A 27,145-nucleotide genomic window follows, 5' to 3' on the forward strand; every position below is an offset into this window, starting at 1 on the left:
GGAGACCCGGAATAGAGTCCTGAGTCGGGCTCCCTGCATGGAGCCTGCTTCTCCCTCTGCCTGTGTCTCTGCCTTTCTCTCTCTGTGTCGCTCATGAATAAATAAATAAAATCTTAAAAAAAAAAAAAAAAGCTCAAAAAACATATGTGCAAACAAAACAAATATATAAGATAGGTATATTTATTATAGAGTTTATCAGTGAAGTAACTAAGGTACAGACAGTTCAAGCACTCATTTGAGGTCACACATTTAAGAAATGAGGAGCCTGGGACCAGAAGCCAGCCACTTTGGCTCCAGAGTCCATGCTCCTAACTACTGTGCTAAACTCCACATGCCACAACGCAATTTAGAAAATAAAGACAAAAATACAAAACAAATATCCAAGACTCCCCAGTGCATTCAGAAATAAAGATGCTAATTAGCATGACAAACTAGGTTTGCAACTGAGCCTCAGCTATACCCTTCAGCTTCTGCCACCACAGGCTACCAACCAACCCCCAACCAACCTGTGCCACTCAAAGGGCCTCAATCACCTGAGCCTTGTATGTATATTTACCATTTATTGAGCAATTTCAGAAGGGCTGAGAACTGTGCTGAGCATTTTATATACCACACCTCATTATAACTACATGACAATCCTGTGAGGTAAGGGAGTGTTCGTGCATTTTATAAAATAGTCTTGAAGAAATTAAATAGCTTGCTCCAAGGACAAATATCTAGTAAGTAGCAGTATACGAACTCAAACCCAGGTCTGTTGTGACTTCTGTTCTTGATTACAATTTCCTTCCTAAAATGTGCTGTATCACCAAACATCATATTTGCACATCTACAACTATACTGTTGCATCTACAACAGTGCTTGGCAAATAGTAGGCACTGGAGGTGTTTGCTGAATCAATGAAGAAATAAATGAACAAATGCCCTGTTCTCTCTGGAGGCCTCCCTGACTCCCTTACAAAACTCAGTTGCTCTCTCTACATTGTCACAAGACTTGTTTCAAAGTTCTACTTTATAAGGTTTCCCAGGAGGTATTCCACAGGTTCTACTCATATATAGTATTACCCACTAGACTGCAACCTTATTTCATTTCATCTTTGTATTCTCGGCCTCTAACAAAAGGCCTGGCTTTTAACAAGCACTCAGTAAGTTTGTTAACTGAATGAATTTCCCTGAGGAGAAGTGAGATGAATAAGAGACTCATGATTCATATTAAAACTTCTTTTTCCTCAAGAAATAAACAACATTCAAAGCTGTGATATACTCAAATGTGTGCTCTATAAATATTTCTAGGTTTCAACTATCATGAGAGGCATCTAAATTTAACTCATTCAACACATATTTATGAGTAATCTAAATACATACATATAATGGCTCTTAAGGAGCTTACAACCTAGTCAAGGAAATAGAACATAATGAAATGTAAAGATAAACAATCAAACATGAGCTGCCATGAGGAAATACATGACGAGGTGCTGCATATTTGGTAAAGCTAAATGCTGTAGCCTTGCAAGGTGAAGACCTCCTTCCTGACCATGGGTCTGATTACCTGTGGACAGTCATTGTGATGAGCCTCTTCACAATCAGTAGCAAAACGAGGGGGAGAACTAGGGACAGTGCAGTGGGCTTTCCATATGAAAGGATTTAATTCAAATTTTAAAACCATCCTGAATCTGACATGTTCTTCCTGCACTTTGCTGTAAAAATGTAATTTCTTTTCAAAAATGATGATGGGAGATAATCTTTGCCTTGTGGTTCCACAAAACTTGTTTTTAAGATTTTATTGGTACATAGGGCACCTGGGTGGCTCAGTCAGTTGAGCATCTGCCTTTGGCTCAGGTCATGATCCCAGGGTCCTGGGAATGAGTCCCACATTGGGCTCCCTGCTCAGCAGGGAGTCTGCTTCTCCCTCTCCCTCTGCCTGTTGCTCCCCCTGCTTGTACTCTGTCAAATAAATAAAATCTTAAAAAAAAATGGTTTTACTGGTGCAAATTCCAAATATTTATGACCTACTGAGCTAGGGCACTCTGTGATGCTTCTCTTGAAAGGGTAGAATCTTTTCAGAGGGTGAACAGAATTCAGCTAGGTGGGGAGGACAAGAGATTGTAAGCAGGGGAAATGATCAAAGTAGAGGTATAAGTATTCATGTAAAGTTTGAAGAATAGTAACTAAATCAGGTTCAAACTTGGAAAACCTGAAGCTGTGAATTCCATTTCTAGCAATAGGACAGAGTAAGTACACTCTTGATCCTCTACTGAAAATAATTATAAACAATAGATGTTTTTATCTTCTCAAATAAATACACAGATGAGCTTGGAAGGAAATAAGGAAGATTAAAATGAAGAACTGAATAAAGACAGGAACCCAATAGGGTAGGTAAAACACAAAAACTAGCTCTGCCTATGAAGGCATTTACATTGCCCAATCCAAGATTCATTCTCAATTAAATGGGGCTCAAGAAATACAAACCAAAAGTAACATCCAGCTTGGGGTAAAAAGTATAATATATATCCAACCCTCATAATAAACTGAGACTACAAAGGTGATCAAGACAGAAACCCATCCACACACATACACATCTCAGGAACTATAATGAAAACAATTACTCTCAAAACTTGGCAATCTTCCTGCAAGTTCAACTACAAACTGGCCCTCATAAGAGATTGCTACTGAATGGTCAAAAACCTCAATCCAGGAATGGAAGGGAGACACACACACACACAGCTCCAAGAAACAGGAGTTATGGGCAAAAATTGGAACCTCCCCCGCCGCGCGAAAGAAAGCCTATAAATAAGAACCTCAGAAATCTAGGTTGGCAGAATCTGTCTTTTGAAGACTTCAGATACTGGAATTATAAAAGACAGGATATGGAATGTTCAATAAGCTTAAAGAAATAAAAGGATTGAAAATAATAAAATTATGACATGATCAAGCAAAATTGAAAAAGAACAAATTATTTCTCAAAGTAAGAAAAAATAACTCAACAGTTGGCTATGAGCAGAAAGGTCACAGCCAACATGAATTAGAGATACAACGAAAGGGATTTCGTGAACTTGCAGAAATTACACAGAACAGTGTTTAGAGTCAGAAATTATAAAAAAACAAAAAAACACAGAAATTCTAAGACTAATCAATATTCCAGAAGAGGTAAAGAGAATGGGCACAACCCAAGCTGGTTTAAAGGTTCTGTTTACCTTTTTGGATTCCCGTCTTTACTTAGTTCTTGGTATGAAAAGAGCTGAAAGTTTTCCAAAACTGACAAGAGATACACATTCACACATTCAAGGAGTCCAATGAATGCAGAGCAAAATAAATAAAAAGAAATCTGGAAGTTCTTTATTCTAAGCAAAATATAGTAGGCATACTCCATCTTGTCTCTCACAGGTATAAAACACATCTATACAACCAGGGTAGAATTCATGGGGCACCTATTTGAGGAATCCAGAAGGTAAACAACAGTAGACAGATTGGGATAGAAGATAAGAAAAGTTTCACTATGTCTGTGATAAACTATACTTTTACCATTTTCTTTCCTCCAGTATCACTTGGTATGGACATAAAGCAGCCCAAAAACTGGAAGTCAGTAACAGCACAGAATTCCAGGAAAAGCATTTTAGTTCAGGCTCAAGGAATGGGAAAGGAGGATCTACAGGTACCTAAAGAGGTGAGTGAAGAACATCCCTCAAAAAACAAAAAAAAAAAACACCTTCCTTCCCAATTAGTAATGTAACCCTAAGAGAATGGGGCAAATCACAATTACTTTTTTTTCTTCTGTGTTCTCCCACTGGTAGGTCTGAACTACAGATGCAGTCATGGGAAGTGCACAGCAGAACAGGATAAATAAAGCCCCAGTTTTCTGGCCAGCAGAACAAACAGGGAGCCCCAGGGAACTGGGGATATAATAGAAAGAGGGAAGCTCAGGAAAATGAACCCATAAAGTTGGTTTTGAATACCAAGGCTTATCTCTGAGTCTATCAGCAAAGCTAGAGGGTGCCAGTTGCTCCACATTCTTACTAACACTTCATAATGTCTTTTTAATTTTAGCCATTCTACTGGATGTGTCAGGGATTTCTCAAGGTAGTCTTAATTTGCATTTTCCCAATGAATAATGATGCTAAGTATCTTTTCATAAGCTTATTTGCCATCTGTATATCTTCTTTTATAAAGTGTTGAAATCTTTTGCCCATTTTTATTAGAATGTCTTATTGAGTTGTAAGAGTTTATAAATTGAGCTTTTAGAACTTGGTGACTTGTCATTTCCCTAAAGAGTGACTTGATGAGCAAAAGATTTTAATTTTGTTAAGTCTAACATCTCCAATACTCTTATGAAGTTCCACATTTGTGTCCTACTCAGGAAGGTAAATTTGACAGCACTTTATCATAATACTAAAAGGACAAATAATATGGGAGATATCGAAAAAAAAAAAACCACCTACATTTCTGCCTTGCATGAATGAATTAATGTGTATCATACTGAGACCACTTTCTCAAAGGACATCCACAACCTTTTGTTAAACCAAATCATCTTCTCTGGATTCCCATTTCCACTGACATCCCAACAGCATTCTACACTGCTTATCTAGGTCTCTTCTTTGCCCCAGGCTTCAACTTTGAACTGTGCTTTGCTATATTCAGTCTCAAACAACTCTCATAGCTTCATTTTCTTCATCTGTGCCAATGAGTTTCAAATCTCCATGCTCTCTTCCTGGCAACAGCAGCATCCAATATTTATCGACAGCCTTACTACGTGATAGGCACTAAGCATACCTCCACCTCCTAACTACCTATTGCATTTTTCTCCTTTGCCATAATCATTAGTTTACACTCAACCAAAGTCATTCTTCTTGACCTCCCTGCTGGTTCTCCCTCCTGACTCACCAGTTTCTGTCCATGAGGTTTTCACGCTCCCAAATTGAAAACCTTGATTTAGTTCCTTTTACTTTAGTTCCTCTTCTCCCTCCATATTCAATTAACTTAATAATTCTCCAGCTATGTTACTTAGAACACTGCAGGTTTAGGAACTAGAATGAAGTGCCAAAAAATGGCCACCTCCCAATTTGCATGCAAAAATAATGTCATCTAAGTTGTCCTACCATAAATTTTTCTTAAACCTTTCTTACTGCTTATTCTTGTCTATTCAAAAATATAATATAAAATAGTATCTGATTTGGAGGAAAAACGTAGCTTGCCTTTTCATACATAAATATTTCAGTTGGGCAGCCCCGGTGGCTTAGCGGTTTGGCGCCGCCTTCAGCCCGGGGCGTGATCCTGGAGACCCGGGATCAAGTCCCACGTCAGCCTCCCTGCATGGAGCCTACTTCTCCCTCTGCCTATCTCTCTCTCTCTCTCTGTCTGTCTCTCTCTCTCCTTGTCTCTAATAAATAAAATCTTTTAAAAATACATATTTCAGAGTACTCCACACAACACCATGATTTTTAGGTACTCCATCACCTGAATATGTTTGAGCACCACTGAGCTAATAATGTGCAACTCATAGTCCTACTAAACTATTCTTTCTGTGCAATATGAAATTTTCACATGAAGAAGTCAGGCCAAGGTGGGAAAGGTGAGACCAATTTGCCTGAGCAAAGATTAAGAAGTAGGCCATCAGAACATTCTATAAATTTCTTCCTCTTTAATTCCAGGCTGTGACTGCCCATCCTCTGGCACCAAAGAGAATAACCATCTTACAGGTAGAGCAGAAACAACTTTCAGTGATCGGTATAAGAATAAATGACCTTATAATGTACTCCCAACAACTGAAGCACATCCAGGCTGCATCCTCCAGTTAAACCAACACATTCCAGACTTTATCAATATTTACTTCAGGAATAAAACACTAGTCTCAGAAAAATAAATATAAATATTTATAATCCCAAAGGGGATCTGCTAAAGCCACATGATTTGGGGATCATCAGTTATTCAGAACAATCATAAATAGTAGAGTCAAATATATTAAAAAACTGCTTACTGATTCTACTCTTAAACTATTTTTTTTTAATTTTTATTTATTTATGATAGTCATACAGGGAGAGAGAGAGAGGCAGAGACACAGGCAGAGGGAGAAGCAGGCTCCATGCACCAGGAGCCTGATGTGGGATTCGATCCCGGGTCTCCAGGATCGCGCCCTGGGCCAAAGGCAGGCGCCAAACCGCTGCGCCACCCAGGGATCCCTGATTCTACTCTTTTAAGATGAAACCCAGTCAACACCAAAGTTCAACACTATATTAAACTTTCATTTAATTATTCAATAGGTATTAACTGAGTACTTACTATGTGCCTCATACTGTACTACCTTTAATAGTGAGAAAGGCTCGCACAGTATCTGACTTCATGAAGTTTGTAGACCACGGGAAAAACAAGAATAGTAACTGAACTGACCTGATCAGATTTGCCCTTTGGAAGACTCATACTGGATACTGTCAAGATGGGGGTGGAGAGAAGCAAGAGTGGTAAAGAGCCCAGTTAGAAGGAATTACAGCCATTATGGTGAGTGTATGGTGGCCTGGACCAAAAGGACAGCAGTGGAGGAGGTAAGTACATGAATCAGTAAGACCCAAGTTTGGATTTAGGAGGTGAGAGGTCTCCAACATCTGATGACCATTTCCTCCCTCCTGCCCTCCTTCACCTACTAAGGATTCATGAAATGTCTTTGGTTCTCACTACTCACTATTTTATAACTGACTCCCAATCTCTATCTTTACCTCCCACCTCTCCAATGACCTACAGGTCCAAAATTTCAACTGTCACTGGAGAGCTCCCAAATAGATACTAAACTCACACTCAATAGAACCCAAATCAAACCAATGAAAAAAATCCAACCCAAAACATCTCAATTTCCCTTTTTTTAATGCTAGTTCTCTGTCACCCAGGCTATAAACCCTAGAGTCATCATCTATTTGGTTGTGAAGACTTTCTAATCTTCTGATACTATACTTTTCACAATTCTCGGTGATAGCTGGACTCTTCAAAAGAAACTGTAAAGCAAACCAAAGTTAATATCCAAATATCGATCCTCATTACCTCTCCAATTATAACAGGTTAATTGGTCTACCCACCTTCAGCCACTGTGCCCTTCAATCATGGTTACACTCCTCCTGGATCATACACACCTTTTTTTTAAGATTTTATTTATTTATTCATGAGAGACAATGGGGGGGGGGGGGCAGAGAGAGAAACAGGCTCCACACAGGGAGCCTGACGTGGGACTTGATCCCAGGTCTCCAGGATCAGGCCCTAGGCTGAAGGCAGCACTAAGCCACCCAGGCTGCCCCATACACACACTTTTAATAGGTAGGGGGAGCTACTTAACCACTTGAATTAACTTTTTAAAATGAGTTATATTGGTTACAATAATTATGAAAAGTACAGTGAGAACAGAGATAAGAACAACTCTAATGGAGTCTACTTGGAATTTTAGTTTCTTCTATAGGTCATTAATTCAGAATAGGAGAGCATCAGGCAGTAAGGGAATAAAATTCTACCTCAGTAGCACAGTAGCACAAAGGCCTGCTACTCACTGGGAATTCAACTAGAATGGTGAGTATGAACCAGTTCTTTAGTTACACGATCTGAGAAGGGGATGTGACAAGTCACCTAGGGCACAAAGAACAGTGCCCATGGTAACCCATTCACCCTGCTTATGGTAAACAGCAAATCCAGACAGAGCACACCTTGCTCAAGGGAGTACAGTAAATAAAAGATCTTTTAAAAATACTACAAATGAGGGAAAGGGAACATCATCTCTTGGAAGAATATATCTCTGAAAATGATTAAGAAATACGTTTCAGGAAACTTGTATCCTTAAATAGAACAGAAAAAAACATGACTTTTACAAAACAAGAACAGAAACAAAAGGATAAAAAGATAATAAGAGCCTTAAAAAAAAAAAAAGAATGGAAGATAAAAGAGTAACTCCAAGGAGGATAAAAATGCATGGCGTTAGGCACATTACCTAAGGTATTTTTGCCAAAATGTTTAAACATCAACTTAAGCATGAGGAAACAATGAGACAAATTCTAAATGTGGGACATTCTATAAAACAACTGGTCTGCATGCTTTAAAAAATGAATGCCAGAACCAAAAGGTGGAGGGCAGAAGAACTGTTCTAGATAAAAGGGGAACAAGAGACAGGGCAACTAAATGCAACATATGATCCCTAATTGGACCCAGGCTCAAAAACAAACAGCTGCAAAGGACATTATTGGAACAATTGGGAAAGTTTAAAAATGGATAGTTTATTAGATAATATTGTATGAATGTGAAATTCATTGGTGATAAAAGTATCCTCATTATATAGAGGGAATAGAGTTGTTCTTAGGAGATATGCACTAAAACACTAAAAGATAAAACATCATGATGGCCTTGACACGGGATTATTCAGCCAAAAAAAGTAAAATAAATATGTGTATATAATGTGGGGGCAGGGAAGAATACCTATCCCCTCATATTATAGGGAAACACAAATAAGCATTTCCCTACTCCCATTGCTTATATTTCCTAAATTGAATGCTCATCCAAAAAGCTGCAATCACTGATAACTTTTTATACTAAAAACCACACCACTTCTATAATATTTAAAAATATAATCCTCTTTCCTTTTTATGAGGCTAGCATGACCTTGATACCAAATCTGACAAGAACATTACAAGAAAGGAAAATTACAGCCAAAATCTCTTATGAATATAGATGTGACCACAAAATAAATATCAGGTAATTGAATCCAGAAATATGTATAAAAAGGATAATATATCATGACCAATGGGATTATGCCAGGGATGCAGTTAGTTTAACATTTGAAAATAAATGCCACTTACATTAACACACGGGAAAAATCATTTGATCATCTCAACAGATGTAGAAAAAGCATTTGAGGGATGCCTGGATGGCTCAGTGGTTGAGTGTCTGCTTTTGGCTCAAGCGTGATCCCAGAGTTCCAGGATCGAGTCCCACATCGTGCTCCCTGCATGGAGCCTGCTTCTCTCTCTGCCTGTGTTTCTGCGCCCCCCTCTCTCTCTCATGAATAAATAAAATCTTAAAAAAAAAAAGGCATTTGATAAAATTCAACCTCCATTCATAACTAAAGCTGGCAACCCATAAATACCAATTGATGCAGACCAAAAAAATCTCCAACAAAAGTCAGCCAAAGGGCCAGAAGAGGGACAGCCTAACAAGTTGGGAAACTTTTAAGGAAAAAAACATCAAATGTCACCCAAAAACCACAGAAAAACCTGTGTGGTCTCACCTCCACTCAAGCTGGCAAAGGACAAGCAGGGAGGAAAACCAAATTTCTACCTTGGCTAGACTGTCATGAAGATTCCCATCTACCCACCACTGCCAAGAAAATCAAGTAAAGAGCTGGGACTTCCATCATCCCCAGCAGGAATGAGGACCCCCTTGATGTGGTTTCGGTGGAGAATGTGGAGAGCCTGGACTTCCACTCTCCTGTGGCTATAACTGAGGCCATGGTGAGAGCAGCAAAAAGGCACCACTCTAGAGGCACCTAGATGGCTCAGTCAGTTAGGCAGCCGATTTGATTTCTGCTCAAGGTCATGATCTCAGGGTCCTGGATCAAGCCTTGCATCAGGCTCTGTGTTCAGCAAGGAGTCTGCTTGAGGATTCTCTCTCTCCCTCTGCCCCTTCCCCCAACTTGCACTCTTTAAAATAAGTAAATAAATCTTAAAAAAAAAAAAAAAAAAAAAAAGGCACTACTCTACCTGAGTAGTACCCACTGAGGGGTATCAGTGGAGGCCTCTTAAGAGAATCAGAACTCCCACCCACTACCTAGTAAAAGGGAATTTCCCACCCTGGGTATTAAGGAAGCCTGAACAAGGAACCTACATATATATCCCAATTGGCAATAAGAAGGCAAAATACTCCCTTCCCCTTCTGAAGTAGAATCAGAGGAAGCCAGCCGAAAGAAGACAGTAGGACGAGACTGGGCACATATAGGGTGGTATGATAAGAAGGAAGCCAAGGAGAAAGATCTCACCAGAAACTAATCCTGCAGACACCATAATCTTGGACTTAACAGCCTCCAGAGCAGTGAGAAAATAAATGTCTCACATAAGAAAGAAAAAGACAGTAGGAAACTTTCTTAAAAGTTCTCAGGGCACTCAGCCATTAGAAATGACAAACACCCACCATTTGCTTTGACATGGAGGGACCTGGAGGGTATTATGCTGAGTGAAATAAGTCAATCAGAAAAGGACAAACAAAAAAAAGAAAAGGACAAACATTATATTGTCTCATTCATTTGGGGAATATAAAAATTAGTGAAAGGGAATAAAGGGAAAGAAGAGAAAATGAGTGAAAATATCAGTCAGGGTGACAAAATATGAGACACCTAACTCTGGGAAATGAACAAGGTGTAGTGGAAGGGGAGGTGGGCAAGGGGTTGGGGTGACTGGGTGATGGGCACCGAGGGGGGCACTTGGCAGGATAAGCACTGGTGTTATGCTATATGCTGGCAAATTGAACTCCCATAAAAAAAATTTAAAAAAAAAAAGTTCTCAGGGCAGGCGATCCCTGGGTGGCTCAGCGGTTAAGCACCTGCCTTCAGCCCAGGGCATGATCCTAGAGTCCAGGGATTGAGTCCCACATCAGGCTCCCTGCATGGAGCCTGCTTCTCCCTCTGCCTCTCTCTCTCTCTCTCTCTCTCTCTCATGAATAAATAAAATCTTTAAAAAAAAAAAGTTCTCAGGGCAATTTTTTTTTAGCCTAAAACTTTAGCACCATACAAACTATCAATCAGATGTGAGAAAGTAGACATTTTTCCGACACGCAAAAATTCAAATGCACACTTTCTACAAATCCATTGCTGTGGTTGTCTCCTTTAAGAATGTGAATATGGGGGCACCGGGGTGGCACAGTCAGTTGAGTGTCTGCCTTCAGCTCAGGTCATGATCCAGGGGTCCTAGGATGGAGCCCCACATCGGATTCCCTGCTGAGTGGGAAGCGTGCTTCTCCCTCTCCCTCTGCTTGCTGCTCCCCCTGCTTGTGATGACAAATAAATAAAATCTTTTTTTAAAAAAAAAACAAAAGGACTTGAATATGTACTCCAGCAAATAAATTAAAACAAAATAACACAGGGGCCAGGAAATAATGAAATAGGAGCATGATGAAGGGACATTCCAGGATTACAACAATATAGCTAACTTTGCACAGATCACAACAGGAAGGTAGGAAGAAACCTTCAAGAAGAAGGGAAAAAAAAGCCTTAGTAAAACTGCAAGTATGATTTCCAGTTTGGAAAAAATTAAGGTTATGATAAAGCAAACAATGCAAGAGGGGAAAAGGATTAGGAATACAGGAAGAAGGGAAAAAGAGACTACTATTTTAAAAAATCAAAATCCAGATATGGCTCTTTCTTTTCCAACCTTTTTTTTGTTTTTTTTTAAGATTTTACTTATTTATTCATGAGAGACACAGAGAGACAGGCAGAGACATAGGCAGAGAGAGAAGTAGGCTCCACATGGGGAGCCCAATGCAAGACTCGATCCCAGGACCCCAAGATCACAACCTGAGCCGAAGGCAGACACTCAACCGCTGAGCCACCCAGGCGTCCCTCTTTCCCAGTCTTAAGCATTTTCTGGACTGTAAGCAGCGATGTAGACACAGTCAAGTCCAAGAACCACATCACATGTAATCAGTTCCAAAATAGCATAGAATGGCATCAGTAAACTTTAATCATAAAGATATGTTTTAAGGAGGTGGAATCTAAGTTCCCAAGAACCTTAAACTTTGTCAAGAAACACAAGAAGGATCTAAAGAAGATGCAGACCAATAAAATAAAACTAAGACGATTGAGGCCTTTGTTAAATTCAAGATCCTGAAAGGCATCAGTCCCAAGTTTGAGAGATATGCTTATTATAACACTGCCAGGGTGCCAAGCTCTGCTGGCCTGAGGCTACCAACAAGGTCAAAGTCAAAGCCAAGACTCATGCTCCCCAAAGTGCCCCAGCCCCCACAAAGGCTGCAAAGTAGAGGCTTCTGTCTGCCAACATGAGGATGGAAGTATTCACATGACACCTGCTCTCTGTACAAGTCCCCCTATGCTTTTTGTGCAGATAAATGCAAAACTAATCTATATATTAACATATAGAGCATAACTTTTAATTCTGGATAGATTATAAGAAAAAAAGTTTATATGACCCTGATGTAAAGAACATTCTCCTCCAAATGGGATGGCAATGCACTAAAAAAAGGAAGAAAAGGTTATCTCTGCACCCTATCTGGCCTACGCTAAATAGTAAATACTCATAATAACACTTTTATTTAAAAATTCATAATAACATTTAGTTTTTAGACTTAACCTAAGGAAAAATAAAAGATTTGGTTCTGGCCATGGACCAGAACTAAAATAACCATATAAAAGCAAAAGTACAGCTTAGAGTAACTAAAAACAACAACCTTCCTTTTAGACAGTGGGGGATTATGAGACACTGTTGAAAGTTAATGGAATTTTTAAAAAGGTTAAATAATGATGTCAAAATAAAACCATTATAAGAATGAGAAATAATACAAATATATAAAACACTAGAAGAGGAAAAGAGAATTACTATAAAGGTACTCATCATCTTTCACTTCAGGGAGTCAACCTGCCTAAGGTTAAACTACGAGAGAGATTTACATTGGGGTTATGGCTTAACCACCAGAAGAACTAGAAGTAAAACTGTTAATATAGGTTCTTATGGGATAGCGTATAGAATCAATGCTCCTCATCCTGAGCCCTTAAAAAACTATTTTACCATGTGCATTTATAACTTTGATTAAAATAGTTTTTAAAGAATGACAAACACATTCCATTGGTGAAGCTATAAAGCAACAGGCACCCTGATTTGTGGGAATATGAACTGGCCCAATCCCTGTGGAAGAGAATCGGACACTATTTAAGAAAATTACACATAAATTTACTCTCTGACTCAGCAATCCCACTTCTCAAAATCTAACCCAATGGTATAATGTAAAAACACAGAAAGGCACATAAATTATTCATTACAGCACCATTTATAATAATAACACTAGAAACAATCTAAGTAGCCATCAATATAAGATTGAATAATCCATAATCCACCCATCCAATGGATTACTATGCTGTCCCTGTAGAGAAATGAGGATGATCCTTAGTCACTGCTAGAAGGGACCTCTTTACAAGGTATAAAACAAGAAAAGGGAAGGAGAGAAAAGTGCATTCAAAATGCTACCATTTACCTGAGGGGCTTGTGGGAGAAAACATGAATATACATATGTATTTACCTTTTTATTTTCCTCATGACAAATGCATTTTAAAAAATTACCTATGAAAGAGGGTAGGAACAGAGTGATGAGGGAGAGATGGAAAGTAAATTTCTCAGAACATACCGAATACTATATACCTCTTTTGTAGACTATAAATTTGGCTTTGAAACCATATAATTATTTTATGTGATTACAAAACAAAATTATTTTTGAAATGCAATCCCGAAAGATTAAAAAAAAAAAAACTATGTATTGAGTTGGTGACACAACCACAGGAAAAAAACAAACTACTAATGGTTTGGGTTTTTTTTTTTTTAATATTTTATTTATTTATTCATGAGAGACAGAGAGAGAGAGAGGCAGAGACACAGGCAGAGGGAAAAGCAGGCACCATGCAAGGAGCCCGACATGGGACTCGATCCCAGGTCTCCAGAATCACCCCCTGGGCTGAAGGCGGCGCTAAACCGATGAGCCATCCGGGCTGCCCTAAGTTACTGTTTTAAAAGATTCAGTATGGGCATCCCGGGTGGCTTGGCGGTTTAGCGCCGCCTTCAGCCCAGGGCGTGAGCCTGGAGACCCGGGATCAAGTCCCAGGTCGGGTTCCCTGCAGGGAGCCTGCCTCTCCCTCAGCCTGTGTCTCCGCCTCTCTCCCCTCTCTGTGTTTCTCATGAATAAATAAATAAAATCTTTTAATTAATTAATTAAACAGTAACTTAACTATACTTTCCTACTGGGATAGAATCTAAAGACAAAAAAGAATTGTCAAATTTAAAAAAGCAACACAAAACCAATAAACCTATTATTGGTATTGCTACTGAGTTATGTGGGTATTGTGGGATAATGCAAAAGTACTTATATTGGCGTCACTGGAAATCACTTTTGATATGAGCGATAGGAAATTCAGATACAAGAGTGATGAGGTTAAATAAAAATGCTATAGTCTTAAATTGGAAATATCAATATGAACAGTTTACCTTTAACATACACACATTTACTTCCTAGTGCTGACCCCTGGAAAAGCCTAAAATAATAGCAGACTTAGTAGCAAAAAAATGAAGCAAAAAGAGTCCCAAAACCCAAACCATAATCTCTAATACCATTTCCCACAAAAAGGAAGCAAGACTCCTTACAGAAACAGAGGAATAAAACTTAAAAAATAAAAAATAATAAAAAAGAAAGGAAGGAAGGAAGGAAGGAAGGAAGGAAGGAAGGAGGGAAGGAAGGAGGGAAGGAAGGAAGGAAGGAAGGAAGGGAGGGAGGAATACAAGTCTGGAGCAGGAAAAATAGAAGATAAGCCCAGAACATCTTGTCCTACCAAAAGTTAAGGGAGCTATTAAAAACTACTGGGATCCTGTCAAAAGGATTCGAGAAGCTGTCACTAGATAAAGATGGGACAAATTAAACATCAGTGAGAACTATAACTATCACTAAAGATAGGACAAATTAAACATCAATGAGAACTATAGTAGATACATACACAGAAAACAGGTTTAAATCTGTTTTTAAAGTGATAGCAGTTTTTTGTTTTTGTTTCCTTTTTCGAGCAATGCAAGCCTTTATTGTTGCAGTAACACTGATACAGATGCCCCATGCTGGGTCAGGGCTCCACTCACCCTACCCTACCCCACCCCACGGTCCTCATCACTGTAGAACTTTGGAAGCTGGAGGGAGGCAAGTGGGACTTGTGAGTGTTTGGGTCACCTGGAACGAAGGATTCAACAGGGTCCGGATGCCTGAATCCTCTGTCCTGAAGGGGGGCTGGGAACACTTGGGGCCGGGGTTCAAGATTTGGCAATGCCCTGACGTGGTTTCAAAGCTGGGGTAGGGTCAAGTGCCTTAGTCCCAGATCCCAGCTTTAGGGATGAGCAGCATGGTAGATGGGCAGGTCCCAGACTGGGGTTTGGAGTATCTCTGGGTCCAGAGTTTGAGGCTGGCCAGGGATGCTCTGGTCTCTAAGCCCCAAGTTCAGGGCTGGGAACAGTGGTCCCCTAGGTAACGGGGACTGGGTAGGAGAGATATCCCAATTTCAGACGTGGGTGGGGGAGCGGTCTCACATATCCTCTGCTCTTTGAACTGGACGGGTCCCTCAATTTTAAGGGCTGGGAAAGGGCTCTGGGTCCGGTACTGGCCAGGGTGGGGTGGCATTCTCCAGGTCTTGGGTACAGATCCCAGGCTCCTAGGATCCTTGGTGAGGCAGCCCGGGTGGCTCAGCGGTTTAGCGCCGTCTTCAGCCCAGGGCGTGATCCCGGATTCCAGGATGGAGTTCCATGCTGGGTTCCCTGCGTGGAGCCTGCTTCTCCCTCTGCCTGTGTCCCTGCCTCTGTGTGTGTGTGTGTGTGTGTGTGTGTGTGTGTGTGTGTATGTGTGTCTCATGAATAAAATCTTTTAAAAATATAAAAATAAAAAAATAAAGTGACACTTGGGGGGAAAAAGTCACTTTTTGAAAACACTAGAAACTGGGGATCCCTGGGTGGCTCAGTGGTTTGGCGCCTGCCTTTGGCCCAGGGCGCGATCCTGGGGGTCTGGGATCAAGTCTCACATCAGGCTCCCTACATGGAGCCTGCTTCTCCCTCTGCCTGTGTCTCTACCTCTCCGTGTGTGTGTCTCATGAATAAATAAATAAAATCTTTAAAAAAAAAAAAAAAAAAAAAGATTCTCCCTCTCTCAAAAAAAAAAAAAAAATGTGATAAGACAGTTGGTATTCACTTCAAAATAATCCAGGATTGGAGGGCAGGAGGAGTTTTAGCCAGTTACCTATAAATAGAACTAAACAGCCCATACATTAATTAAAATTAAGTGTTTTAACAGTGATGGCCATTTGAGGGTTCATTGTACTATTCTACTTTTGTAGATGTGTAAAATTTCCCTTAAAAAAAAAAAGTTTTAAGAACAGTAATTTTAAGCACCCAAGAAAAAGAAATTAGAAGTTACATTAAAAGGACTAGAAATGGGGGCACATGGGTGGCTCAGGTGGTTGAGTGCCAGACTCTGGTTTCAGCTCAGTTCATGCCCTCAGGGTTGTGGATACAGCCCTGTGTTGGACTCTGTGCTCACTGCAGAGTCTGCTTCAGATTCTCTCTCTCTCTCTCAAATAAATACCTAAAATCTTAAAAAAAAAAAAAAAAAGACTACAATTGAACAATACTAGCAGCTAAACAAAGATAAATATAAATGGTATAAATCTTATGTAAAATTGAATAAAATTCTCAATTATTACTTGAGAGGAGAAGCATAAAATGTTAAATACTACTGTTCTAATTATTTGTATACTCCTCTAAGTGGACTTTTTCTTTTCTCCCAGCCAGCAAGAGGAATAGTGTTTTGCATACACAAGGATCACAGTCCTTCAAATATATAACACATCACCCTAACATACTCACAGAGACGAAGCAAATACTTTCTCTATGGCTAAAAATAAATAAATAAATAAATAAATAAATAAATAAATAAATAAATAAATAAATAAATAAATTGAAATGAAATGAAATGAAATGAAATAAAATAAAATAAAATAAAATAAAATAAAATAAAATAAATAAAATAAAATAAAATAAAATAAATTTAAACCTATAGAAAGGAACACTGGTTTGACATTAACTCCAGGGGTTCAGACAAGTGTGCCCATCCTCTTTCAAGCAATATTAGTGTAAGCGGCCATTTACTCAACAATCCTTTCTCTGCTGAAGGTGAGATACAAGATTGCTTCTAATCCTCATAACAACCCTACAGGTGATTTTATTTGCTTCCTTTCACAAACAAAAAAAAAATTTTTTTAATATACTGAGACACTGGGATCACACAGAAACTTGGGACTTAGATGGGCACTACATGTGTCTCCAAGGCTCACATCCCCCAGCTCCTCTCATACCCTTGAACACAAGAACTGTCCACGTGGGAGTCAAAGAGCATCTTCCTCTACATTGGTTTCCTTCTTCCTATTTATTCATACAGGCTAAGCGAGATCAATGAAACATCCTTGAAACCTTTCCTGTGGCTCAAGTGAGTTCAAAAGTTTATTTTTTCTAAGTCTAACATGGACGGATTTCCCTTCAGCAAGTTGGCTCAGCCCACTGCAAGTCTTACTCATCGAATGAAGTACACACACTATGGAGCCCTAAAAGAGTTCCTCTCTTCACACTGCAGACTACAATGCCTTCTCTCAATTATAACTTTCCACTTCTCAGAAACGTAAACACATTACATAACTGGCCCTCACCTTCCACTCATTTGTAATGTAACTTTGCTAACCTTGGCAAGTTATCTTTGATCCTTCTCTTGCCCCTTACATGTAATTTGTCACCAAGTTCTGTCAATTCTACCCAAGATCTTCTCAAATCTGTCCTTTTTCTTTCACCAACCAGAACCTCACTTCAGGCCTTGATCTTATACAGCACAAACTATAACAGTTCCATAAACCAGCGGTGTCCAATTTTTTTCCATGTACCCCTTCCTATCAAAAAATGTGAGCGTTCACCTGATACACATATCTATAAGTTATAGGAATGTCCAACTATACTTATATATACATTTGAAAACACAAAAACAGAAATTTTGAAGGTTGTTATAAAAACAAATATAAGGGCAGTCCCAGTAGCCCAGCGGTTTAGCGCCGCTTCAGCCCAGGGTGTGATCCTAGAGACCTGGGATGGAGTCCCATGTCAGGCTCCCTGCGTGGAGCCTGCTTCTCCCTCTGCCAGTGTCTCTGCCTCTCTCTCTCTCTGTGCTGTCATGAATAAATAAATAAAATAAAATCTTTTAAAAAAAATGTAAGTTCTAACATTTTTTTCACATCCCAATGGATCATCTTGTATAGGCCAGAGATATCACAGTTCTACAATGCTGCTGCCAGAGCAATCTTCCTCAAAACCCAAATCTGATTGTATTATATTCCCAGCTCAATCTCTCACTGGAATTATGTCCCAGTAGCATAAGCTTACTTTTCAACCTCATCTCCTCTAGTTTTTATTCACACGTCCTGTTCTTCTGCTATACCTGTCTTTCACACAGCTCCCTCTGCCTACAGTCTTTTATCTTTGACAACCACTGATTTACACATTAAGAGGTTCTCTAAGAAAAAAAATATATTCTGAATACTGTAACCAATTTACAGATAGAACTTATCTCTTTTCTATAGGAAGTCAAATACTGTGAACATACCTTTTGTTACTTCCTTTATTTGGCTCCTTTTCAAGTCCTAAATACTTGGAAAGAATGGGTATGGATTCCAATAAAAGTCCAAGAGACCAACTTTGTTTTTGTTTTCTTTGGTTTATTTTTCTTTCTTGTTTATCTTTCCATTTCCCAACAAAATCCTTTTAAGCAAAAAGGATATTGTAAATCCAGAGATTAGTTCCCTCTAGGGCCAGGAAAAAGGCTGAACCTTTGCAAGCCACAATGAGAATCCCAGCTAGGAGCTTATACACAGATGTAACAGCCTGAGACATTTTTCTACAGCAACACTCCAGGTTGTACCTTCCCTGTTTCAACCTTCCTAGCTACTGTCCAAAGCCCTCCAAGTTGATTGAAATGATTATGATTAGAATGATAGAGTTGCACAAATACATTATCCAAGAAAGTCATGAAAATTCAAGTGACTTTGTGCACTAATAATGGGGAGCTCAGTCTCCAGCAAGACTCTCATTCTACCACCCCAAGTCTTTGTACTATCTTCCAGGGGGACAGGCAAGGGAGCACTGTGTTGGGGGGGGGGCGGGGAGAAGAGGCAATAGCGGGAAGAGCCCTGGAGGGAGGACTCTGGTCTCATTCCACAGTAGAGACACATGTCAGCTGTGCTACACAACAGGCTTCACCAAAGAACTAAGTCTGTGGTGCAGTTTGGTAATAGGATCCTATGATGAGCAGTCCAAAAACAAGACTGAAGCAGAGCTATCCTAAGGAGCCAAAGCTGCTTCTCTGTACCTGAAAACAATGAGAAGGGGTTATCTCACTCCCAAGTCCTAAAACTTCCACTGTTCTCCCTCTAGGAATGTCCCCTCCCTTAACTAAGTCTCCCCTTTCTTTCAGTTCAGGTTTCAGCCTCTTCTGAGAACCTATCTCTGTCTACTCTGATCTTTTGTTTTCTACACGAATTCACTTGGGCCAAATCAAAACCACAATGAGACACCACTTTACAGAAAGTGGTGCAATTGCTTTGGAAAACAGTTTAACGGTTTCTTAAACAGAGTTACCATATGATCCAGCAATTCCACTCCTAGGTATATACCCAAGAGAAATGAAAACATATGTCCACACAAAATGTTCACAGCAACATTATTCATAACAGCGAAAAAGTGGAAACAACCCAAAAACCTAACAACTGATGAATAGATGAATAAAGTGTGGTTTTTCTATACAATGAAATATTATTCAGCAATTAAGAAGTAATGAAAGGATTGGACGCTGCTATTGATTCATTAAAAAAAATACAAAAAAAAAAAGAAGTAATGAAATATTTATATGCTATAACATGAATAAACTTTGAGACTATAATGTTAAGGGAAAGACAAAGGATTATACATTGTATGATTCATTTATATGAAATGCCCAAAATAAGTCTATGACAACTATAGGTAGATTAGTGACTGCTGAGAGCGGAGAGTGTTTGGGAGGAGTGGGAAGTGAATGCTAATGGGCACAAAGTTACTTTCTGGGGCGATGAAATGTTTTTAAATTGGATAGTAATGACTGATCACATTTTTGTGAGTATGCTTAAAACCATTTAACTCTATATTTTTAAAAAATAAATGTTATAATGTGTTAATTACATCTTAAGTTGTTTTCTGACTGCCATGGCCTACAAGGCCCTAGTCAGGCCCCAGTCTGTATCTCTGGACTTACCTCAAGGCTCTGTCCCATCAGTCATTACCCAAACCCCTGGCCTTCTATCAATTCCTGAAATGCGTTTAGGGTTTTCTTGCCTTGAGGCCTTTGTGTATGCTCAACTCTGCCTGAAATGAAAAGTTTTGCCCAGTCCTTTTATAGGATTAATGATTTCTCATGCTTGAAGTCTCAGCTCAAATGTCAGTTCTACAGTAAACTTTTCCTCAGTGCTCTAAAACAGGACAGCTACCCCTGCATTCTCCCTCAGCATCTCATTTCCTTTCTAGCACATCCACATAGCTTTAAGGAAACTGATGTTTTTTTTAACCTGTTAGATCCACCAAACCCTAAGCTCCATGAGAGTAGGAATGAATATGTATTATTCAGCATCAAAATTCTCAATGTCTAACACAATTCCTGCCATGGGCCTAAAAATGTTATTTAACATTTTTTTTCCCCTAATATGCCACATCTTCACACTTACTGCTGTTCCCTCTAATGAGACTACTGCCACCATCATCACCATTCCTCTCTGGTACCACTCTTGCCCTTTTCACACCCTTACTCATCTCTCCTGTCTCAGCTAAAACACCTTGATGAAGCCTGCCTTCCTTCCTTGAACTGTCCTTGGAAAACGGTCTCTCCACTTCTTTACCTATTCAGGACTAGCTGCATCTCCACCGTAGCATTGATCAGACTGTATCAAACTGGGGGTGGGTTTTTTTGGTAGGGAAGGGGGCCTGGAGAGAGTTTGTTTCACATTTCTGTCTCACTACTACGTTGGAAAACCTTAAAGTGAAGAAAAACCTTTTCATTTTTATGTCCTTAGCACTTAGCCCACTACCAAGCACGTGAACTAGTACAACTAATCATGACAATACCAATAAAAACTAACATTTTTTGAGTGCTCAATATGTGCTTCACACTCTTAGTTCTATAGCAAGAGAGTGAATAAACAGATATGCTTTTTGGTCACCAACCTCAAAGAGGTCACAGTCTGACAGGGACAGAAGACAGGTATGCTGGCTAATGTAGAATACATACCACCACAAGGCCAAATGAGCTGCCCCGTCTTGTCCCTATGCCTTCAAATCTTAAAGAGTATGCCTTTCTCTGCATCCATAAATGTCAGGTTTCCTCAAACTCACTTAGAATACTTCCTTCGATTACTTACAATGCACTTCCTGCCCTTGGTGCCTGGAAACAATTTCTAGGATGTCACCACAAGCAATATTAAACTGCCACACAGTTTCCTTCTGTATGTCTGCATTATCAGTTAAACTGCTTCATATTAACCACATTCTAGTCCACTGGGATCACTCAAACACTAAATAAGATTTAAACATACCTGTTGAAGATTGCCAGTTAGCGCTGCTCCTTTTACCCATCTAGATTAAGGTCTGCTAGGGTTTAAAGTTCAGGAGCTTTCCAGGGTGCTACCTGCACAACAGTGACCTTCTCTTTCCCTAGCCAAGTAGATAGACGCTTGGTTTGAAGCTAGACCATGTTATTTAAATGAACAGGAACTAAACATTTTTTAGAAAAAAAAGTAATTTTCTACATAGACTAGGACAATTAACTTAAAAACATAAAAACTCTTGGTCCTCAAGAGTTCAGATAACAAGTTGTTCTTTTAATGCTATGTACACTCAACTCAGAACCTTAGTCAGGACCTTAATTCAGATCCTACCATACTTCTTAAACCATTCCATAAACTCTTTCTGAACAACTCTGTGTATCGGGTACCAGGTCTGACACAGGGAACTCAAGGACAAATAAGCCAGTCCTGCTCTCAAGAAGTTTATGTCCGTCCGTCTTAACATGGAAGACAGTCAAGGAATTGCATTTAGTTACTCAGGCAGTGATAAACACAAGGGGCGACAGAAACATGCGAGGGGCACATGTCCTACCTAGGCTGAAGAGAGGATGCACAGATGAGGGGTACCTGGCCTAGGCTGAAGAGAAGATGCACAAACAAGGGGCACCTGGCCTAGGCTAGGGGGTGCTTGCACAGATGAGGGCCGCTGACCTAGGCTGCAGAGGCAGCTGGGGGTGCAGAACCGGCATCAGGGCAGGCTTCCTGGGGGTAGCATCTAATCATAGCAAATAAACTCCCATTCTCTCATATGAAAAATGTGGTTAGTAGTACCTACATCATTGGACAGCTGTGGGGATTTGATGAAATGGTTCACATAATGCAATACCATCATGCCTGACACAGGGATTGTGCTCAACCAGTCTTAGTTTGAAGTCTGATCAAGCACTAAAAGGTGATCAACACCTGTGCCTAGCAACGCACCTGCTTTACTAATCATACAACAGACACCAGCTGCACAATTACACACAGTATTGTTTTAATCAACTTTTATTTTTTAATAATGAGAGAATGTTAAGCCCTGCTCTTCGTATTAACAGTCTAATGCCTTGATCAAAATTTTTTTTCATTTCTTGAAACATACCATTCTCTGACATTTCTTGCATTAAAAAAGTATGGGTTTTCTTAGTCTTTTTGATAGAGAAGGCAAAAGAGAATTAACAATTGTTAATAAATTTTTAATAAAAGCCCTGCAATCATATCGATATAGCATTTATTGGTCATTATGACTCTGCAGCATATAGTCTTCCCCCATTAAAGCCTCAGGGAAACTGAGAGTGAAAGAAGTAGTTTGTGAGAAGTTCCACAGTCAATAGACAAAGGAGCTGGAATTTGCACCAGATCTGATTCCACATCATCAGCCTGACTAGGCCACATAGTATCAGAGATAAGAGGAAACACCGGCTGCCAGACTGCTCTCCTGTTGAGGGGCCCCAGAGTGCTCGCTCTCTGTTCCACCCCCATACCAACACACACACACACACACACACACACACACACACACACACACACACAAAGACTGTCCCTACACAACAGAGCCTGCACACTTAGATTCCAACTCAGGCAGCTCGACACCTTGAGCCAATTCCGTTCTCTCCTGTCAGGGTAGAACAGTTAGTGACCAAAGCTCGGTTTCCTCCAGAGAGGAGGGCAGCATCCATGTAGATGGTCCCTAGCCACCTGTCCAATCCCCATTCCTAGCTGCAGACAGAAGTTGCTTAGTCAAGAGTCATCAAAAATCACAATTATTTTTCATAACTTCTCTTCATACTCTTTCAGTCTCACCACAAGTAAAGCGATTTCCCAAGCCTAAGCTTTTATCCTAGAGCAGTCTAGTTTCAAGATCAAAAAGGCTATTCTTTACACTAATTTCACACCTTTGTAAGTTCCCTCGCCCAAGTGCTCAGATGTAACAGTAATGGGTTCCACAAAACACACCTGAAAAATATAATGTTAACCTGCAACTTTCAAGAACAAGACAGAGAGACCTGATGTCAAGTTATCTGACCTTCCACTGGTTGGATTTTCATGCTGGTTCTGACACTGACAGTCTCCCATCAGACAGGTGTCTAAACTTCTCTGTAACAAAGGTAAGCATCCTCACAAGCATACTCTGTGGCTTTTGGAAAGTGTTTCTAAGTGCTATTGAAATTCAAGTCACAACTCTTTCTTGGAAGTAGGAGTTAAACCTGGAGTACCTCCTTAATCCCAATGCTTTTACAAAGACCACGTCTTTTTACCTCCCAAGTCCCTTCACTGTTGTTTGGAGCCCACTTCTAACTTTCTCCCGTTGCTGCCACAAAATCAAGACTGAACAGCGTGCTCATCCAATTCTTCCGTTTTCGTTACCGTCAGCACACTTTTCTATCTTCATTTAGCAGGTGTCTCAAGGCTGCTGCAGCACATAACATTTAGTGAACAGGAAGCCTAAGCCATTCGAGGGGCTACAAGGATGGGCAAGGGTCATGCTGCATGGACACCGACAGAACAGGAGAGACTTTTGAATAATTATTAGGGTTCGTCCTCAAGGCCCTTTCAGACTTCCCCAGCATTATTCTCGAAGTGCTGAAATAAACACATTCCACAGACTTTCTTGTAAGCAGGTTTAAAGTGTCCTATGAAAGCCGTTCAGGGAAAAGCCTATGCTGTCAATTCTGTTTTTAAGTGCCCTTAAACAATTCTATTACTCATAGAGAAAAGTGAACATTTGTTAGTGATTAGAGATAAGGCATCTCATGTTCGGGGGCTGAGGAAGGGAGAGGCCGCAAAAAGGACCTGGCTGGGAGGGGAGATAGACTCTAACGCAACACACCCAGACTGGAATGCGTAAAAGTTGCACTTTCCAGAGTCAACTTCTGGGTCCCGAAGGAAGGCAACAATGTTTCGGTGGGTTCCGAGTTCGATGTATCAACAATATCCCCCAGAAAACCAATCGTCCACCAAGGACCCCAGGTGAGGGCATGAGGGAATCTGCCAGATTGGATTACAAAGCCTTTCCAACCACCACCAAGATCAGGTGCTCCATTACGACACGGAGGCATCTTCCTTCATAGCCTCTGGCCCTTGCCGAGTGGAGACTTTCACAGATAAGAGGGGGAGAGGAGGAAAGAGAAAATGGCCTTCGTCCTCCAGCCACCCAGACCTTCCCTCGGTGAGTGGCCCAGGACCGCAGGCCGCAAGCAGACCTCTTGGGAGCTGCCCAACTCTCAGGGGCGCCCCCAACACACGCATTTGGGGCGCTGCTTCCGGAGGTGTCTCGCCCTCCCCCGCCCACAGTCGAGGGGTTCTACTGCCCCGGGAATCCCCGTGGCTCCCGCTCTCGGGGGAGGAGGGGACACCCGGCCACCCGAGCCCCCGCACCCGGCGCGCACCGCCCCCGCGCCTCCCCGGATCGCCATGGCAACCATCCCCCTCCCCGCGTGACGCCGGCCCGCGGGGAGCCCCTCAGGCCCCGGCAACAAGTCCCCCGCGCCGCCCGCGGCCTGCAGCGCTCTCCCGGCCCCTCCGCCCCGCGCCCGGCCCGGCCCGGCCCGGCCCGGCTCCGCCCGGCCGCACTCACTTGATCCTGGAGCCCATGGTCCCCGGGCCTCCTCATGGGCCCGCGGGCCCCGCTCGGCGCTGCGCTGCCCGCCCGCCCGCCGCCGACCGGCCTCCCTCCGGCGCTCTCCCCGCCCCTTCCTCCCTTCCCTCAGGCTGGGCCCGCCCGCTCGAAGCTCGCTCCCTCGCCGCCGCGGCCGCCTCCCGGGGTTACTGCGCTCGCTCCAGCCCGGCGAACGCCATGGTCGCCGGCGCGCGTACCCGGCGCGCCCCGCCCCGCCCGCCTCGCCTCGCCTCGCCTCGCCCCGCCTCGCCCACAGCCGCCGCCTCCCGCCCGCACCGCCGCCGCGTGCGGGGGCTGCCGGGAAGTGTAGTCCGCTCGCCGAGGGCCGGGCCGGGCCGCCCGCGCGGACCTGGGGGATGGGCTCGCCGTGTCCCGAGGCCCCGGAGGCCCCGCACTGCGCTCCCGTAGCCCGAACCTTAACCTACGGCCCCCTGAACCCTCGAGCTCACCCGAAGAAACCTGCCCCCCTTCCTCCGTCAGGGGTCCTCCCGCCCAGTAGCTCCGGCGTTGGCACGAGGTCTTCGCTCGGATCTCCGGGAAGACACCAGTCTCCCCTTTTTTAAATGCCACACTTTCCAGTGAGTACCTTAAGGGAGCCACAGACCCCCGGTAGGCTGCCCACGTGCCCAACGTGGTCCTTGGGGAAGCCCCTTCCTCCTCCCTTGGTTTCCAAGGCGACCGCCCCTGGGGGCTTCCGAGCAGCCGGTCAGCGGCCCGGCCCGGCCCGACCCTCGACCCTCGAGGACTCTGCCTCCCTCTTAGCCACTTTGGGGGCTTCGATCCAGGAAGATCCCGTCGCCGAACGGTCCCTGGCACACGAGAGTAACTCGATGCGCGTGAGCGCCCTTGAGTCAGCCCGACCTGCTACCTGCGTCCGCCCTGCCCTGGGCTCACCTTCCCGAGCGCCCCAGGACCGCCCCAGGACCGCTCGCTCTAAGCCCTAAGCCCGGGGCAGTCGGGGCAGTCGCAGGGGGCCGGGAGGGCGGGCCTCCCTGAACCCGCACCACTTGCCCTAAATAGTCAGCACCAGTCTCCGCAGCCCGCCCGCCCTTTCACAGAGAGGAGAGGTCACAGGACTTGCAACTGGTGGAGCGCACGTTAGCGTCCAGGCTGAATAACTCCAAACGCATGTGGCATGGTCGCACTTTAGGATGTAAGGCAGAAGACCGTGAGTGCATGGTTCACTCTTGAAGCTGACCAAGTATTCCCCTTCCTCCTCTTTTCCTTTTACAGTTTTCTATTCTAAAATGCCGTTTTAGCTCTTCTACATTCCTGAGATGTCTCCCCACCCTTTAATCGCTCCAGTCACTGGCCCTAGGTCCCAGCCAAGCAGGGAGCAAAGAAAGCAAGAACTGCTTCTTTCAGAGTTACATTATGCATAAAGGCAATTTCTCCCTTTTGCCTCATGCCCTGAGATTGTTGAAAACAAAGAACACACACACACACACACACACACACACACACACACACACACGAAAATCCAAACCGCCATTTTGAATTCAAAGTCTTGTGCACCCAGACACCAACACTGATTTATAAACATCCCCAGGAGCAAAGCTCTGCTAGACAGGCCGGGCCTCTGTGGTGTTTATGCACCTTGTTTCCTATGAACCCTCTCCAAAGAACAGTTGTTATCAAGATCTTCCTTGGAATGAGCAGCCAGTTCAAAAGCTCTGAGCAGAAGACTATAAATAAAACAAAGTTATTTGGTGGAGGGCAAAGCTGGCTGCTTTTCAAAGGAGGTTGTAGCCACCCTGGCCACAAAAATGTCTGGGTGCCTGCTGGGTGGTGTGCGTATGTGTGTGTGTTGGAGGGGGAGACTGGAAGTGGGCTCAGGGGTTAGGTGTCTGTCCCGGTGGCCTCTAAGACTGCAGGGTGGTCTGGAGAGAGCATTGAACTAGGATTTAGGAGTCTGGCTTCTAGTGCTAGCTGCACCACTGTCTAGCAGAGCAATTTAAAGCAATGATTCGAAAATTGCCTGCTTCATTTTCCTCCTCAATAAAATCGCTAAAGAGGTTGAGGAGGAGCTCACATCATAAGAGAGAGTATGATGTGGGAGCTAAGACCCCAGGATCCGGAGCCATACTGCCTGGGTTTGAATCTCAGCTCTACCTC

The 27,145-nt window shown here is 42.3% G+C and overlaps 1 protein-coding gene across 6 annotated transcripts in view; it reads right to left on the reverse strand.

Moving 5' to 3' along the window:
- Nucleotides 1-26,018, reverse strand: part of DENND1A (DENN domain containing 1A) — a 508,029-nt gene extending 482,011 nt beyond the window's left edge. For 3 of the 6 annotated variants that reach the window (XM_041724894.1, XM_041724899.1, XM_041724888.1), the window contains exon 1: nt 24,989-25,226. Coding sequence is in view for 1 of the 6 variants with exons in the window: in XM_041724888.1 (XP_041580822.1) it covers nt 24,989-25,005 (17 nt within the window). In the remaining 5 variants the exon portion in view is untranslated. Of the gene's footprint in view, nt 1-24,988; nt 25,227-25,616; nt 25,634-25,924 lie in introns of those variants that run through there. The other 3 variants (XM_041724904.1, XM_041724896.1, XM_041724905.1) reach the window with 3 other exon arrangements.
- Nucleotides 26,019-27,145: the final 1,127 nt, after the last annotated feature.

Source organism: Vulpes lagopus, chromosome 12, assembly GCF_018345385.1.
Source record: "Vulpes lagopus strain Blue_001 chromosome 12, ASM1834538v1, whole genome shotgun sequence".
Lineage (NCBI taxonomy): Eukaryota > Metazoa > Chordata > Mammalia > Carnivora > Canidae > Vulpes > Vulpes lagopus.